The sequence below is a fragment of the Gallinula chloropus genome, assembly GCF_964237585.1.
Source record: "Gallinula chloropus genome assembly, chromosome: Z".
In the NCBI taxonomy this organism is placed as follows: domain Eukaryota; kingdom Metazoa; phylum Chordata; class Aves; order Gruiformes; family Rallidae; genus Gallinula; species Gallinula chloropus.
The window spans coordinates 87,687,103-87,705,288 of record NC_140089.1 but is presented as its reverse complement, the minus strand read 5'-3'; the positions used below and the strand labels follow the sequence as shown (position 1 = coordinate 87,705,288).

At 47.5% G+C, this 18,186-nt stretch overlaps 1 protein-coding gene across 1 annotated transcript in view; it reads left to right on the top strand.

Moving 5' to 3' along the window:
• The window catches only part of DYM (dymeclin), a 246,520-nt gene that overhangs the window by 92,189 nt on the left and 136,145 nt on the right, over positions 1-18,186 (top strand). Inside the window, exons 9-11 of the mRNA XM_084278113.1 lie at positions 1,855-2,037; positions 8,238-8,416; positions 16,603-16,728. Of these exons, the coding sequence (XP_084134239.1) occupies positions 1,855-2,037; positions 8,238-8,416; positions 16,603-16,728 (488 nt within the window). The remainder of the gene's footprint in view (positions 1-1,854; positions 2,038-8,237; positions 8,417-16,602; positions 16,729-18,186) is intronic.

The window sequence follows — 18,186 nt, the reverse complement described above, 5'->3', positions numbered from 1 at the left end:
ATCTAAATAAATGCAAAACAAGGTGTAGCAAAGTGATACTCCAAATACTGTGAATATATAGAATGTAACTAGAAACACTGATTATTTATCCCTCTGTCATCCTAGGCTCTTTATTTGGCACTTTAATGTGCCATTAATTGTCAGGAACAATATTTTCCTTTAAAATACTCCTTTAAATATTTTCCTACCTTCTTGAGTAGGTTGGGATCACCAGCCAGTACTCATCACCTAATTTGATACTGCATTTTGGAAGTGGAGGGAACAGCGTAGGATTGCTCTTCTGGAGGAATACACTTGCCAGCAAGAGGCACAACTTCAGGAGGTTACTTGGGCTGTATATCAACGTGCAGGTTTCTCCTGGGCATAATTCCCTCCTTCTCCCTGGTGGGAGATGCAGCTTAACAGTGTCTTGTCCGTTTGCCAACCCACTGAGGAGAGGTGCAGTAGTGGCAGATGCCAGCCAGGGAAACTGGGGTGGTAGGAAGTTAAAAACGCTGGTTTAGCTGAGAACTCTGGTAAACTTTGAGAGGAAATGCACCAGGTTTTAATTCATTTAATGAGTGGTGACAAATGTATGCTAATTTCAGGTTTGGGTTTGGGTTTTTTTTTAAGATATTTCACTTGTGTGTGACCTACCTGGGTAACTCCTGTAAGTTTAATAGCCAGCTTCATGGTCAGTGTGTTTATTCGGCTTCGCTCTGGTTTCAGGACAGTGGAGCAAAACCACAGTGATAAAGGGTTATTAATGTAGCATGGATTTTTTGCTAAGAATGCCCTAATTACAGTGGTTTTTATTACAAGAACTCCTCCAAGCTGCTTAACACCAAATGGCATTAGTTCCCTTGCCCTTGACATGGCAGTAATTGCCTTGCAGTTGTGTTGATGAAGACAGCGTGGGTTTGTTACGAAATCTGACTGTGGAATTGGATTTGAGGGAAAACACTCCTTGGCTGGTTTGAAATGTTGTAGGGCTAGGAGGGCTTTAAATCCTTTTGATTGTTGTGCATTCAGGGGGCTTGCAGGTGTTTATCCTGCACACCTTGAGTCTGGCAGACTGGGAGACTGACAAACTAAACTTTCTTTATTTCATGCTGTGAGGTGTGAAAACAACTCTGCACATCAGGCTCAAACGTCACACTTGAACCAGTATGGTGATGTGGGTTTTAACAAGCAGCCTTCAGCTGCAGCCTTAACACTGGAACTGTATGCACACCATATATATACACCTACATAAAGGGAAGGGTATTCTGACATGCTTTCTTACTGTATTCAGTGAAGAACTGAGGGTTGATGTGGAACAATGAGCTCTCTACTTTTCTATGCCTAATAAACTGTTGTGGGTCTTGAATGAATGAAGCTTTGGTGCTTTGCTACATGTGGTTTTTGAGGCAGCTGAGACAGCACAGACTGTGTCACTCACAATCAGTCTGGGGTATTTTGACAGTATCACTAGTGATTTCTCACTTCAAACTTAATATCTCTTAGATTTTTTTAACTTCAAATTATTGTAACCAGTTTGTACTTCCTTTACATCTTATGTGCAGTCCTTAGAAAGGATTTTCAGAGCAGAGTAAGTATTTCCAACAGGAGTGCTTGTCCAAGTTGTTTCATCTTCTGTGGGACTGCAAAAAAGAAGGCTGTATTTAATGATACTTTGAAATTTAAATTACTGCTTCTTTTCCAAGAGGTTTATTGGTTGCTATTATGTTGTCTACCCACAATAAGAAGCGATGATGATGTTCTTTACAGGACTCTCAGCCTGGATGTTGTAATTTAAGCTGTGCTTTGCCTAAAGAAGCTCTGCTCCTTAACATGTGAACACAGGTAATGGTTTTGTTTTCCTTTCCTCTCTAGCTGGCCTGTGGACAGTCTTCACTCTGGGTGGTGTGGGGAGCAAACCAACGACACAGCTGGAGCAGTGCTCCCCTCTTGCTAACCAGAGCCTACTGCTTCTGCTGGTCTTGGCCAATCTGACTGACGCTCCAGATACACCGAATCCCTACAGACAAGCTATCATGTCCTTCAAGAACACACAAGGTTTGTATCTGTCCTTACTTCTAAGCATGAGCTGATGAACATGAAGTTTGTAGTTGCTGTGACTACTTCAAAGTTCTCCTTCCATATTTTGCCCCCTCTCCCCTCCAGCCAGTTCATGGAAGAACGTTAATAGTTCATTTTTTTCTGGCAGTTCTGAGGTGGAGTTGCTGGGATACAATGGAAGGGGCAGAGGGAGAAGGATATTATCTCTTTCAAAATTAAGAAGCTTTGCCAAGTTTCATCATTTCAGAAAATATAAACTGACCTATAAGTAGATAGAAGTCAGTTGTCCAAGAGTGTCCCCTGAAACTTTGTATCACTTGGGAAAGTTCTCTGTTTGGATGCAATTACCATGCAAATTAGCAATTGTGTTGGAAAACTGCATTGATTTTCTAGCTGTATTCTTGTGCTACAAACGTGAGGATAAGCTGGTTGATGTAAACACTTCATATGACTTGTATATTGAGAAGGTTTTGGAGGTGTTTCGGTGCTGGCCTAGTCTTTGAAAAGACTGGTTCCAGTCTGTAGATGAGGAAACTGTGGGTGTGATGCTGTATTGACTCAGACTGCCCTTCTGCAGAGGGTCTTGCTTGGGACACAGCAACGCACTATCACAGTTTGAAAACTGTCATACATGCATCATAAAATTTTAAAAGAACCCGTTCTATGTCAAAAGCAACAGGAAAACCCTTTTTTTTTTCTAGATTCATACATTTATAGAATTCCTGATTGTTTCTCACACACTTGTTTTCACTGGTGATATGTAGCTGAACTTAAATTTGATTCCTGGGACCATTGGGAGAGTGTGGTAAAAGGAGAATGTTATGACAAAGAAAGGCTGGTTACAGTCATGATGATCACACAGTAGTATGTGATGATAATAGGAAGACTGGCTTTTCTGTAGAAGTAATTAATTTCATTTAATTAGGACAGAACTTCACAAATTTGGGATAGTTTTCTTGAGTCTACGTGGTCAAGAATAGCTTCATTGTTCTGTGGTCATTGCTGTAGTTTTGTGTGGCTGGGATCTGGGGGCTGCAGGGGCGGCTTCTGCAAGGAGCAGCCAGGAGCTGCTCCCAGGCCCCACAGAGCAAACCCCAGCCGGCTCCAGGCCGCAGTCGCTGCTGACCAAGGCCCAGCCCATCAGCGACGGTCACAGCGTCTCTGGGAGTCACCCTGAGGAGAAACAACCGCAAGCGGCCGCTCTGTGCCCCAGAGAAGGGAGGGAGAAGGGGGGAGAGACTGTGCAGGCCCCAAGGGCAGGGAAGGGGGGAGAGAAAGATGCCCCTGAGCCCCTGGAGAAACCCATGGTGGAGCGGGTGTCCCCCCACAGCCCATGGGAAAGGCCCAGACCCCCCCTGCAGCCCGTGGAGAGGCCCCAGGCTGGAGCAGGGGGAGACATGCAGGAGATGCTGGGACCCACCTTGGAGCAAGACCCTGGCAGGACCTGCAGCCCATGGGGAGAGAGAGGCCCCATGATGGAGCAGGTTTGCTGGGGGGCTTGTGACCTTGTGTGGGACCAGGCTGGAGCAGTCTGGGCCTGAGGGGCTGCACCCCATGGAAGGACCCACCCTGGGGCAGCTGGGGAAGAGCTGAAGCCCCGTGGGAAAGGACTCAGGTTGGAGAAGTTGGTGGAGGACTGTCTGCTGTGGGTGGGACCCCACGGTGCAGCAGGGGAAGGGGGTGAGGAATGACCCCCCCTGGCTAAGAAGGAAACCAACTGGTGAGGAACTGACCTCACCCCACTCCCCCAGCCCCTGCCCCTCCCTGTGCCACAATAGGGGGAAGAAGGGACTGAAATCCTGGGTAAAGTTGAGTCTGTGAAGAAGGGAGGGGTGGGGGAAGGGGCTTTAAGCTCTGTGCACACTTCCCATCACCCGACTCTGGTGTCACTGGGGGTGCAGGGCAGGGCCATCAGAGAGTTTTCTGTCCTTTATTCCATGCTGAGCCTGTTGTGCCCGTGACACTGACTGTGGAATGATCTCTCCCTGCCCTTCTCTCCACTCCTAAGCCTCTCAATAGCTATTTTCTCCCTTGTCCAGCTGAGAAGGGCAGTGACAGAACAGCTTTGGTGGGTGTCTGGCCTCCAGCCGGGGCCAAACCACCACAGTCAGTTCAATGTTCTGTAGAGTAATAGAGGATATACTGCAGGTGATGACAGGATCCTTTAATACTGTTTAGATTCATTTTTTTACGTTTTTTAAAATAACACTCAATAAATCCAATATTGAAGTGCTGTACATAGAAGTGGCAGGTTTAAGCACCTGCAGAAGTGAAGCCTGAAAGTCAATGGACACTCCACAGCTAATGAACAGTGTCATGTTACCACTTAAAAGAGCACATTGAATTGATCTGGTTTTGCTTTCTACATCCAAATATCCCCTAGCAAACAGAAATACTCACCTGAAGCAGGATGCTTTTAAAACAATCAGTCCTTAATCATGACCAGCAGTTGAAGTGGTGTCAGAGGCAGAAATGTTAGCTCAGAAAACACAAGTTTTGGTCTCTCCTCAGCCTGTTGATATGTCATTTTGGGGAGAGGTAAGGTTTCCCTGGGACTGACCATTTGGGAGGAATATAGGGATGTAAGTCAGAGAACACAGGGGTCCAACAAGGAAGGCTGAGGCCCACTTGGAATTTAATCTGGCAAGGGATGGCAAGGACAAGCAGGGCTTCTACAGGTGCATCAGCAGCAAGACCAAGACTGGGCAAAATGTGGGCCCGCTGCTGAATGAGGTGGGTGCCCTGGTGATGGAGGATACAGAGAAGGTGGAGTTACTGAAACAAAGGTGTCATCAGGCTTTACTGCTCAGACCAGCCCTTGAGAAACTGAGACCCTGAATGCAGAAGAGATAGAAGATTGAGAAGGCAGAGCCTCCATTGGTTGAGGAGGATCAGGCTACAGAACACCTATGCAAACTTGACACCCACACGGGCCCTGATGGGATGCACCCACATGTGCTCAGGGTGCTGCAGATGTTGTTGCAGGGCCACTCCCAGTCATCTCTGAAAAGAGAACAGGAGAGGTGCCTGTCACTCTGGTCTTCAAAAAGGGCAAGGAGGAGGAAGGCCACAGGCCAGCCAGCCTTGGCTCCATCCCTGGGAAGGTGATGGAGCGGCTCATTCTGGGCATCATCAATAAGCACATGGAGGAGAAGGTTATCAGGAGTGGTCAGCATGGATTCACCAGGAGCAGCTCAGGCCTCACCAGTCTGATACCCATCTACAGAGGTACATCAGGCTGGGTGGGTGAAGGGGCAGCACTGGGTGTCCTGTGCCTTGGCTCCAGCAAGGCTTCTGGCACCGTCTCTCATAACACCCTTGTGAGCAGCGTGGTTGGGTGAGAACTGGCTGAGCAGCAGAGCCCAGAGGGCTGTGATAAGCAGCGTGGTCTGGTTGGGGGTCTGTAGCCAGTGGTGTGTCCCAGGTGTCAGGGCTGGGCCTGGTCTTGTTCAGTGACCTGGACAGGGGGACAGAGTGTGCCCTCAGCAATTTGCTGATGAAACCAAACTGGGAGGGGTGACCACACACCAGGAGGCTGCACTGCCCTTCAGTGAGACCTGGACAGGCTGGAGAATTGGGTGGAGAGGAGCCAAATGAAATTCAAGGGTCCTGCACCTGGGGAGGAGTAACCCCAAGCACCAGTACAGGTTAGGGTCTGGCCTGCTGGGGAGCTGCTCTGTGGGGAAGGATCTGGGAGTGCTGGTGGACAACAAGCTCTCCATGACCAGCAGTGTGTCCTCATGGCCAAGAAGGCCAGTGTTGCCTGGGGTGCATTAAGAAGAGTGTGGCCAGCAGGTCGAGGGAGGTTCTCTCCCCTTCTCCTCTGCCCTGCTGAGGCCACACCTGGAGTGCTGTGTCCAGTTCTGAGCTCCTCAGGCCAAGAAAGATGGGGAGCTACTGGAGAGAGTCCGTTGGAGGGCTGCAAGGATGATTAGGAGCATGTCTCGTATGAGGAAAGGCTGAGAGAGCTGGGGCTGTGCAGCCTGGAGAAGAGAAGACTGAGATGGGGTCTGATCAGTACTACCAAGAGGAATGAGACAGACTCTTCTCAGTGGTGCCCAGTGACAGGACAAGAGGTGATGGGCACAGACCAGAACACAGGAAGTTCCTTCTGAACATGGAGAAAAAGTTTTTCATTCTGAGGGTGGCAGAGCCCTGTGCCGGGCTGCCCAGGGGGGTGTGGAGCCTCCTTCTCCATTCAAACCCTGTGATCCTGGCTGCTGCCTTGTGTAGCCTGCTTTAGGGGTGACCCAGATGATCTCCAGAGGTCCCTGCCAACGCCTGCCAGTCTGTGATCCCATTGCTGGTGGGCTGTGTCTTGCCCCTGTGCGTGCGCTCCTTTCCTCCAGTGCCTCCTGCTGAGTTCATCTCAATGGCTGGAGCTGTTGCCTCTCACCCAGGCCAAGAGAAGCAGCAGCTCCCTGGCACAACATCCCTGCCCAGCCCCTAGAGACCTGGTGGGAGCCAAGGCTCCTGTGGGGCTCCTGCAGGTCTTCCAAGCACTTATTCCATCCAAAGAGTGTGGAAACACTGTTCAAAATAAGTGACAGCTACCACATTCTTCCACGCTGAAGGCTGCTCAGAAACTGTGCTGGGAACACAGGCTAAAGGGAAAGGGGAAAGTGAGACATCCCCGTCTCGGTGGGTGTAGGGAGTGTTTGTGTGATCAGTCCCTACCAGGGCAGAGATTTCTCCAGGACAATGGAAAAGTTTGGTAGGAAACCACGGGAGAGCTCATTTAAAAGCCAGATTTGTGTTGGCTCACACTGGCTGCCCGTGGGCAAACGCACCGTGATGCTGTTCTCACCATCTTCTGTGGGGGTGCAGCCTGTGACATCTGAGAAATCCTTCAGGATTTGAGGAAAATGAAAGATTTGGATGAAGGCCAGTGGTTGCTGCCTAGAATGCTGGCTATCATAACACCACCTAATTGTAAAAATGCAGGTTTTTTTTTAAAATTAGCCTTTTTTTCTTTTTTTTTTGCTGTTTTCTCCTTTATTCTTCTGAGTCTTTTCTTCTTCTCCTTAATAATCCCATCTGTCCAGCAACCACTGTCCAGGAGTAGCAGCATCATCACGTGGTTTTGTGCAGGAGAGCTTTGCTAAACTTATGCACTTCTAACAAATGATAAACGATTTGGAAACCTGTTCTTTTGGTGGGAACAAAGGCATTTCAGTCAAATTCTTCAACTTTTGAACGTCGTGTTTACAGTAAGGCGGAAATGTTTCAGTCCAGATCCTTAGTATATCTGAGTATCCAAACTGCTGCAGTTCCCAGAATATCCTCTTGCCATGAAATTGCTGCAGTTTTTCCATGGCATAGCTTGTTTGTGTGATCAGAAAAGGTAGCTTCTGCATTCAGTTGCTGAAATAAATCAGCTGAAGAAGGCAGGCTCTTCCCATTTCGTGTATCACTGCAGACGGTGCATGTTTTCCTTGGATGGTTTTGAAGGGAGCTGGGCAGGAAAAAGTTCTGTACAGGTTTTTAAGAAGCTTTTTGAGAGCTGAGAAACGTACCTGCTCTGCATGGAGCCCTTGTCCTCTCAAAGGTGGTTGGGTTTGGGGTTTTTTTGTGAGGAAAGGAAAAGTCTGAGTCAGGGAGATCTGGAGGCTGAATAAGGACACAGACCAGGCTTTCTGACATGAGAGTGCACCAACTGTCACATTTACTTTTTCCATTTTCACTGGAAATTCCTAGAGGTTTGAGATTTGTGCCAATAGATGTTTTTTGTTGGAGCTGATAAAGCTCCTTGTGAAAAGGTTTTGTGAACAGAAGTCTGTTTTATTCTCACTTCCAGCTCTGGCACAGAGAATGCCGTGAACACGAGCAGACTGCTGCTACTCTGAGGGGTGTTAGACTATATACCCTAGTGTTCTAAACCAGTTTAACCCACTAAACTCTCCACCATGCACTCATCCTTTAACTCCTGACAACATCTAAGTGTCACTGAAAATACACTGGCAGTTCTGACCTGCGGGCATCTTCCTTGGTGCCAAGAGATAACTCCACCCTGATGCCAGTGACCTAAACCTGGAATTTTTGGTTGCACATGAGAAGACACTGTAGCTGTCCTCCTTCCAGCAGCTTATGGCTGGGTGAAGGACTCCACTGGGAGGTTTTTATAAGGTTAATAAGTAGCTGTGTGGTAAATGTATTTGTTAAAGATTTTATTTTTCCCCATTATTTCTTTATTTCAGACAGCACTGCTTTGTCATCAGCGAATCCCCACGCTTTCCAGATTAATTTTAACAGCCTGTACACAGCCCTGTGTGAGCAGCAGAAGTCTGATCAAGCCACTCTCCTGCTGTACATGCTGCTGCACCAGAACGGCAACGTGCGCACCTACGTGTTGGCACGAACCGACATCGAGAATCTCGTGAGTACTGCTCTGCTTTCCTCCTCCTGCTCGTCACAGGGTGAGGAGCTGGTCCTGGAAGCTTGGAGCTCAGCAGCTGCCAGTGTCCCCAGGACTCTGGTGGGGGCATTAGGTCCTGGCTCGTTCACCACTTCTAGCCCACTTACTCATTGTGTTGCCTCTGGAGTATGATGCTATGTCGCTGCAGTAGAAGATGCAACCATAATGTTGCATGTCTTTGATTAGCCTGGTCCAGGTCAAACCTGCTGACCTCTGGGGATGGCTGAAAGAAACTGTTAGCAGATGCCATCCTATTCATTATTTTGTTAATCACAGAATCATAGGGGTTGGAAGGGACCTCAAGAGATCATAAGGTCCAGCCCCCCTGCCAAAGCAGATTCTGTGATTCTTTTTCATGTATTCAGCAAAAATTGTTGCACGAGTTTGCTGTATGCACAAGGGGACAAGAGTTAACAAAATCAACTGTAACTTGACTAAGATCTCTCAAGGTCCCTTCCAACCCCTATGATTCTATGATCCCAAATGTCTCAGAAGGTTGACCTGAGGCTGAAACTCCTCAAGGAGCAGCCAGCAGATTGTATACAAATTCAACTGTAGTGACTTTTTAGCTGCTTTAAATAGGATTGTGGTTAATGGCCAAAGTAGCAGGCAGACCTGGTATGGTTTTTGTAGGTTATAAATTAGCTTATGCTCCCCACTGCATTTAGTAATGTCACAAACCACTTTAACAAATCTTACTTATTAAAAAGCATTCCTTTAACAAGATAATGACTGTCTGGGGGGATTGGTAAAGAAATAGAGAGCCCTTTCCATTTTAATATTTGAAACCTTGCCAGATAAGTAGATCCCTTGCCTGTTTGATGGCAGATAAGGAATGAGTTTGGTCTCTGTCCAAGTTCTAGCAGATGCATTGCTAAAGCTGGAGCTGATAGACACAACTGTGAGGCAGCTTGGGTGAGATGGTTGATAATGAATTGGTTAAAGACTGAACTCCTGTGTAGTCTGCTGCAGATTGTGTAGGTGAAGGCTGAGTCATTTTGCATGAACTTTGTGAAGAAATGGTCATATTTAATTGTCTGGGCTGTTGCTGTTATGTGATGTGACATGTTTCACTGCTTGTAACCATATCAATTTAGTTTTATCCTCAGTGAAATAAAGGTTAGATGGGTCCATCGTTTTCTAATTATGATGTCTGATACGTTGTAAAGCTTCCAGGAAAAGCATGAGGTGATTGAATCGAAACAAATCCAGATGTGGGTACTCAGATGCTCTGTAATGCAGATTTTTTTTCATGTATTTTCACCTGTTTCCTCCCCCTCAAAAAAACCAAAATGAAAGCAATAAAACCAAGCACCACCACCTGCCCCCCCAAAAAACCCAAACCCCCCAAAAAAATCACAGAAATAAACAGAAACATTAAACACTTTGTAGGAGAAGCTGAGAAAATGAGAAAAGCATCACTGAAAAGTCAGTAGCACATTTGGTTTGATACTTTTTTTTATACCAGAATTTGAAACTCTACTTTTATTTTAACTCTTCACGTGCAGCGTTGCTTTGTATGGTCACTGCTAACACATCTTTGTCCAGTGATGTTGTTTTCACTGGGTTGGTAGGTAAAGATGAGCAGCAACCAACAGATAAGAGCAGTTTTAGTTACAGAATCACAGGATCAGTAGGCTGGAAAAGACCTTTAAGCTCATCGAGTCAAACCGTTCCTGTCCTGTGCTAAACCAGATCCCTGAGCACCTCATCTCCCCTCTGTTAAACACACCCAGGGGTGGGGACTCAGCCCCCTCCCTGGGCAGCCTGTGCCAGGCCCTGACAACTCTGCCAGGGAAGAACTTTGCCCTCCCAGCTGAGCTGCTCCTGCCCTGGGGCAGCTTGAGCCCATTGCCCCTTGTCCCATCTCCTGTCCCCTGGCTGAAGAGACCATCGCCCACCTCTCTGCACCCTCCTGGCAGGGCAGGGGAGGTGGGGAGAAGGTCTCCCCTCAGCCTCCTCTTCTCCAGGCTCAACACCCCCAGCTCCCTCAGCTGCTCCTCAGAGGATTTGCCCTCCAGCCCCTTCACCAGCCTGGTTGCCCTTCTCTGGACTCACTCCAGGACCTCAATGTCCTTCTGATGCTGAGGAGCCCAGAACTGGACCCAGCACTCAAGGTGCAGCCTCACCAGTGCCCAGTCCAGGGGCACAATCCCCTCCCCAGCCCTACTGGCCACACTGTGTCTGACACAAGCCAGGATGCTATTGGCCTTCCTGGCCACCTGGGCACACTGCTGGCTCACGGTCAGTCTGGGGTCACCCAACACCCCCAGGTCCTTCTCTGCCTGACAGCTCTCCAGCCAGTCTCCCCCAGCCTGTAGCTGCTGGGGGTTGTTGTGTCCCATGTGCAGCACTCTGCACTTGGCCTTGTTAAACCTCATCCCTCTGGTCTCAGCCCATCAGTCCAGCCTGTTCAGGTCTCTTTGAAGAACCTCCCTACCCTCAACACTTCCTCCCAGCTTAGTAACACAGGCTGAGCCAGGCTCAGAAAGGCTTGGGGATGTGGAAGGGTTACTGGACAAAAAAGTCACAATCTCCTAATTGCAGCCCTGTGGTGAATAAGGCTAATTCTGTCTTGGGCTTGGAAATGAGGCGAAGGGACAGGAATAACAAGAGCTGGTTATTCCTTCCCTATATGGCAAGATGCTGCATGCAGTTGTGGTGGTGTGCTACCATACTCCACAAAATATTTACAGACTGTTGAGAAATGGAGAGAGAGAGAGTGTAGAAAAACTTTTGGGTAGGTTTTTTTTTTGTTTTTTGCTTTTGCCTTAAAATTAACAGCAAAACAGTGAGAGGGTTAGACGGCTAAGTCAGCCCACTGGGTCAGAAAAGAGCTTGAGAAGCATCAGGACGTGTCTGTGCCTTCACCAAGGGAAAGTCTTGAGCAGAAAGGACCCTCCGCCTTCAGAGAGGTGCAATAAGAACGAAAGCCTGGAGGCTGAATTCCACATCTTAGAGATGTAGGAGTAAAACAGTTGAGGTAATGAATTGAGAAGAGAAAATCCTGGCAAACAAAAAAAAGTGCTCTCCAGGGATATCGTTGAGGGTGGATGACTTCTTGGGGTGCTGTGGCATAAGTTAGTGGCCTCTCCCATACCGTTGGGTGAAGTACAAGGGTCTGTGCTGTTTGAGTCAGCTGAGTTCTCACCTTAAACTTCTGGGGTTTTTGTGAGTAGTTCCTATTTCACTGCACCCAGTGCATCACATTTGTTGTGTTTTCTCCTGTTCTAATCCTTCTTGGGTTCAGTGCCCAGGAAGCATCACTAGCAGATGTTCTGTGACATTTCCTAGTGGGGGTTTTGAAATGTGTCTTTGCTCTTTTGTAACCTCAGTTTAATTTGTAAATTGATTCCGTGTGTTTTTGTTAACTGTTGGAACAGATAGTGGCTCAGCTTGCTTCCTCCTTTGTGTGTGAACCCACCTCTGTCATTGATACACAAAATACCTTCACTTTCTCTTGTGCTTTACAACACTTTAGCATTTGTAATAATTGTATATATGTGTAATAATTTGTGTGTTTTATGGTCTTAAGTCAGCTCGGTGGAATGACTAGGGTGATTGTCTGTCTTCTACAGTTTGTAGCATGTCACCTGGTATTTGATGAAATAACTGATTAACTATTTGATGAAATAACTGATTAACTACCTGATGCTGTCAGGGATGTTCACATCTGAAATTCAGCTCTCTTCTTGAAAGAATTTGCACGGATTCCCCAGGATGTGGTGGGACACAGGAAATGAGATTCAACAAAAGCAAGTGGAGAGTCTGGCACCTGGGGAGGAATAACTGCTGGGATCAGGACAGGCTGGGGGTGACCTGCTGGAGAGGAGCTCTGAGGAGAAGGACCTGGGGGTGCTGGTGGGTGACAGGGTGGCCATGAGCCAGCAGTGTGCCCTGGGGGCTGAGAGAGACAATGGGATCCTGGGGGCATCAGGAGGAGTGTGGGCAGCAGGTGACAGGAGGGGATCCTCCCCCTCTGCTCTGCCCTGCTCAGGCCCCACCTGGAGTGTTGTGTCCAGCTCTGGGCTCCCTGGGGTCAACCAGCCAGGGATCTCCTGGAGAGAGTCCAGAGGAGGGACAGAGATGCTGAAGGGCCTGGAGCATCTCCCCTGTGAGGAAAGGCTGAGGGACCTGGGGCTGTTCAGCCTGGAGAGAAGAAGCCTGAGAGGGGATTTTATCAATGGGGATCAATATCTTAAGTACGGGATGCAGGGGGAATCAGCCAGCCCCTTCTCAGTGTCTGTGGGGACACGACAAGGGGCAATGGCTGCAAGTTGAAGCATAGGAAGTTCCCCACCATTCTGGGGAAGAACTTCTTCCCAGTGAGGGTGAGGGAGCCCTGGGCCAGGCTGCCCAGGGGGTGTGGAGTCTCCTTCTCTGGAGAGATTCCAGCCCCATCTGGACACCGACCTGTGTGACCTGTCCTAGGGACCCTGCTTTGGCAGGGGGTTGGACCTGATGATCTCTGGAGGTCCCTCCCAACCCCTGTGATTCTGTGACTCTGTGAAATGGAGGCAGTTAGGAGATGTTTTCATAAGCTCATGGTGTTGTGGTCTGCAGATGGGAGAGTGCTGAGCATTCTTCTGTTTGCAACACCCATATTGCAGGTGGAAATGCCAGCGAGGCACCTGCCTGTCAGCACCCAGCTGTTTCTGTTGAATGTATGTGCTTTACTGAGCTTGGTGCTCTATGCTGTAGATTTTATTGGTGCTCAGCATGACTGAAATAATGTATATGATGATGTATTTATATCAACTGCTGGTACACCAGTGCTTTTTTCCTGTGGTGTGCATTCTGCTTAAGGCTTTACTCGTGAGCCTGCACAGCCTTGTATTTTGTTGCATGCTGAAGATGAGCTGTTTAAAACTTTTTGCTGGGGAAACTGTTCCTGACCTTGGACTGAATGTAGTACCTGCAATTTTCAGTGTCCCCTTTTTACCTGCCCCTTGTTTTGGGGATTAAAAGTAACTTTTTAGTGCTGGCTGTGCCTTGCCAGGTAAAAGCTGGTCCTGATGGAGGAGTGTTTGTACACGTCCTGTAGTGACCATGAATAAAAGAGAGAGCAATACAAAGAGAAGTGGCCTGCCAACACTTACAGGGGTCCTACAGGAAAGCGGGAGAGGGGCTGCTCACCAGGGAGTGCAGGGACAGGACATGGGGTGATGGGTTCAAGCTGGAAGAGGGCAGGGTCAGGTCAGAGGTTAGGAAGAAATTCTTCACTCTGAGGGTGGTGAGGCCCTGGCACAGGGTGCCCAGAGGGGCTGTGGAAGCCCCTGGATCCCTGGCAGGGTTCCAGGTTGGATGGGGCTTTGGGCACCCTGGTCTAGTGAGAGCTGTCCCTGCCCATGGCAGGGGGCTGGAACTTTGTTGTTCTTTAATGCCCCTTCCAGCCCATTCTGTGATTGTCTTCTCAGTGCGTGGATGGACAGTGCTGCTGCATAAGAACATAGGTATAAAAGCTTTAATGCATGTGAGCAACATTAGTGTTGAAACACATTTTGATTACAATTCTAGATAAATCTTAATCATAGGACTGGTTTGGGTTGGAAGGGTCTTTGAAGATCATCTAGTTCAGCCCCCTGCCATAGTCAGGGACACTCTTCTTGAGATGAGGTAGCCCAATGTAATATATAACTAGCATTATAACTTGATCTTATATGCTTATTTTTAAACCATTTTTATCATAATTTGATTTTATATCCTTTTATTTAACCACCTTCAACCTTTTATTTAACTAGTGGCATGTCAAACAGTTTCTGTTCTGAGAACAGTAATACTTCAGACATCTAAAGTTCTGAGTACATCAGCACTGGGTATCCAAAGGAGGAAATGTTGGGAGGATGAGGAGGGGCTGCAGAAAATGTGTGAAATGATCCCGTTTTCATCTGGAAATGGCAGGTAGAGTTGAGCAGCATTTCCTTCCTTGACTTTGGCCAGGTATGTCACCGGAGAGAAGTCTGAAAGGGGAGTGGACAGGGAAGTGCTGCCCAGGGAAGAAGGCGGGTTGGAGAGGTTTCAAAAGGCTGGAAGACATTGCAGTGAATCTGGAGAGACAATTTGCAGTGAGAGTGATTTCACAGCATCACAGAATCATAGGGGTTGGAAAGGACCTCCAGAGATCATCAGGTCCAACCCCCCTGCCAAAGCATATAAATATAGACAGGACAAGGGGTGATGGGCTCAAGTTGGAGCAGAGGAAGTTCTGCACCAACATGCAGAAGAACTTTTACACAGTGAGGGTGAGGGAGCCCTGGGCCAGGCTGCCCAGGGGGTGTGGAGTCTCCTTCTCTGGAGAGATTCCAGCCCCATCTGGATGTCTCCCTGTGTGACCTGTCCTAGGGACCCTGCTTTGGCAGAGGGTTGGACCTGATGATCTCTGGAGGTCCCTTCCAGTTAACATTGGAGATGGAAATCGTTTGAACAGTGGATTGACGCAGAGATGTTTGTCTCTCTCTTCCCCCATCCAAGGAAAAGGACTAATGTTTTTTGCTGTGTGCTGAGTAGATACTCTAGGAGAACTTTGCTCTCCAGACTTGCAGTCTCAAAACACAATGGCATCAGCTCCAGATTTAGATGAGATGTTTGTGCAGGATCCTTTGGAATGATGAAGGAAGGATGCTTGCAGTGTCTAAATATGTATTTATTTCCCCCTGCTCTGCTGATGGAGTCTTGACCCTGGCCAAAGCACCCGTCAAAAGGTTGTGTGTCCTGTGGCATTAAGATCAATCTCTTTGGTTTTGATGGAGACTGCTGTGTGTTTTTAACATATTCCAACTGTTTTGGGACTGGTGGATGGTGAGAGAACATTCCAGAGGCTTGCGAAGCACCCGGCATCCTGGCCACTCACCAGAGTAGGCTTCACATGATTCATCCTACTGCACTTGGCCTGTTTGGAAAAACAACAAGTCTTTAGGTGTCTGGAAGCTTCTTGGAACAAATTCTGCGTCTCATCTGCTATCTTGGAATTGGGAGTTTTCTCCAGTTCCTTTTTCCAGGGTATTTGTGATTTAGACCTGTTTCTGCAGCCCAGGGAAGCCGTGTCGTACCGGGCCAGTGGAAAGCTAATTTTCACTTGGTAGAGAGACAACGTTTTCATCTGGATTAACTTTAGACTAGCATTCAGGTATGCTTGCTGTTGCAATGAAATCTCATTTTCAGTATTATTGCAAGACTTTGGCTCGAAGCTGCTCATCCTGGTGGAAATGTTGCAAGACCTTGGGCTGAACTCTCATCGTAATGTCAGTTCTCTTTGGCTGCATGCTATCTAGAATTAGAAAAACAGGCCTTTTCTAGTCTTAACCCAACCCAAACTGGTTCTTTTCTGGGATTGTTTCCACACACCAAAATGTGATTTGAGTTTCAGGTCTCAAAATGAGAGAATCGTAGAATCACACAGTCACAGACTGGTCTGGGTTGGAAGGGACCCCAAGGGTCCCAGAGCTCCAACCCCCTGCCACAGGCAGGGACACCAACCTCCAGGCCTGGAGCTACACAAGGTTGCCCAGGGTCCCAGCCAACCTGGCCTTGAACACCCCCAGGGATGGGGCACCCACCCCCTCTCTGGGCAGCCTGTTCCAGCCCCTCACTAGTCTCTCTGTAAAAAACTTCCCCCTAATATCTAATTTAAACCTTCCTTCCTTTAGTTTTAATCCATTCCCCCTTGTCCTGCCATTGTCTACCCATTTAAAATGTCTCTGTGCACCTTGGCTGCAGTATGCCTGGCTATACCTGATGAGGGAACCCCTTTCAGAGCAGGCTTTTACCTGTTAGGAACAGTAGTTTTCGTGCTTGAACACAACTGAAATCCTGTTTAGCTGTTTTATTTTCCCATAGTCTAGAGGGGAACTGAAGCCTCCAGAGCCTATGGTAACTGGTATGGCTGGAAAGCTCATTTATTAGGAATTGAAATTCCGTGCCTGACCACAAGAAAGAGCTTGTTTAGGCTCTCATGTGGAGACAGAATCAAACAGATGGAAGGTGTTTGAACACTTGAACGTCACTACTTAGGGGTGTTTTTTTTTTCTTCAAGAGGGAGAAATTGCTGTTGTTAAGGGCAGGGTGATACACAGGAGGCTTAGAGTCTCCTCTCCTTATTGTCTGAGGTTTTTGGACGACTAATGCGCTCGTTTTTTCTCTCCCTACAGGTCCTGCCCATTCTGGAGATCCTGTATCACGTTGAGGAAAGGAACTCACACCATGTTTACATGGCTCTCATCATTTTGCTGATCCTTACAGAGGATGATGGCTTCAACCGGTCCATTCACGAAGTGGTGAGTCGCTGTTTTGGTATCTCTTAACTCCTCAGCTCTAAAAATGGTTTCACTATTTGCTTCCATAAAGATGCCACCTGCAGGTCTGTTTGCTTGGCAAAGGCTGTGCTCATCCCAATGTGAGAGTACATACCTGTTTCTTTTGCAAGGACTAGTAACTCAGAGTTACAAGAGTCATTTCAGAACTTTACTGAGTGAAGAGAATGAGCATGCTCCCTCTTGCAGGGGAGATGCTGCACATACCTTTTTCTGTCTATTTTTGGTGTTTCCTGTTGCATATTAACACAGTAATAGCCAGGCAGGCTTCCTCAAAGGTGCTGAGGGTTTGCCATGAAGGTGGAGGGGCCAGAAGAGAGAAAAAAGCAGAAAACTTTTTCTTATTTCTTTGAAAAGGTTTGCTTAGCCAGTTTGATGCAGCTGAGAGGAGCTTTTCTTTTCCAGACTGAATTTCTTCTGTCATTTCTTTTTCCATCTTTCTGCTAGATTAATATCAGTTTTATCTTGTCCATATAATATAATCCAAATTTTGACTAGCTTTGATGAGTCTTGACCATCTGTGCTGGAGAGTACCTTGGGTAATTGCATTCTAGTGTCCTAGCTTCTACAGCTACATAATGCAAAGAGATCTGCACTGATTTTAGTTAGTTTTTTGACTGGGACATGGCAACTCTTTGCAGCCATGCAGATGACTGGAAAAACAGTTTTCTGAAGCTTTCTTCTGCCTCCCCTTCATATGCCTTGAACCTATACATAATGTACCATATGTGTGTGATGTGTAATTGGGGTTTCCTTATCACTGAGTCATTTAACTCCTCTCCTAAGTTGAGCTCGTTGAGAGTTAGAGCACAGGAGGCAAGGTTTGAGTCCTGCCTCAGTCTCTCCCCCTGTCATTCTTCATTCATTTTAAAGGCTTCACACATGGTCTTTCAATGAATTCCTTACTGGGGAAGTGAAAGTGGAAGATTTCCCTAAAACTGTTAACGAGGATCCAGCTGTGGAATGAAAACATAAATCAAGTTTCTTGTCTAGTTTATTCCTGCCTTTGCAGCTCACCCTGCTGATACAGTTGTGGTGTGGATATCAGTTTACTGCTTCCCTTCTGATCAAAGCAAACCCAAACCCCACATTGTTCCTTTGACCCTGATTTTCTCAGCCCTGCCACTGCTTCTTCCCCATTTAGTCTTTGATTTTTAATTCAGACTTTGACTAACTGCTTCCTCCTTTTGCTCCCTGCCTGTGTTTCTCCTGCTCCACAGTGCCTGGTGTGGAACATCCGTGTCTTGAACGTGTTGTGTGGCCAGAGTTTTGCAAAGTTCAGGTTTTACCTGGAGACTGAGAGGTGGCTGAGAAGTGCTGAGGTCCACAGGCTCTACTGCAGAAGAAGTGTGGAAATGGAGACTTTCACCATCAAAAGAGTGCTATGCAGGGGATAGGTGTGGAGCAACCTTAGTTCCTCCT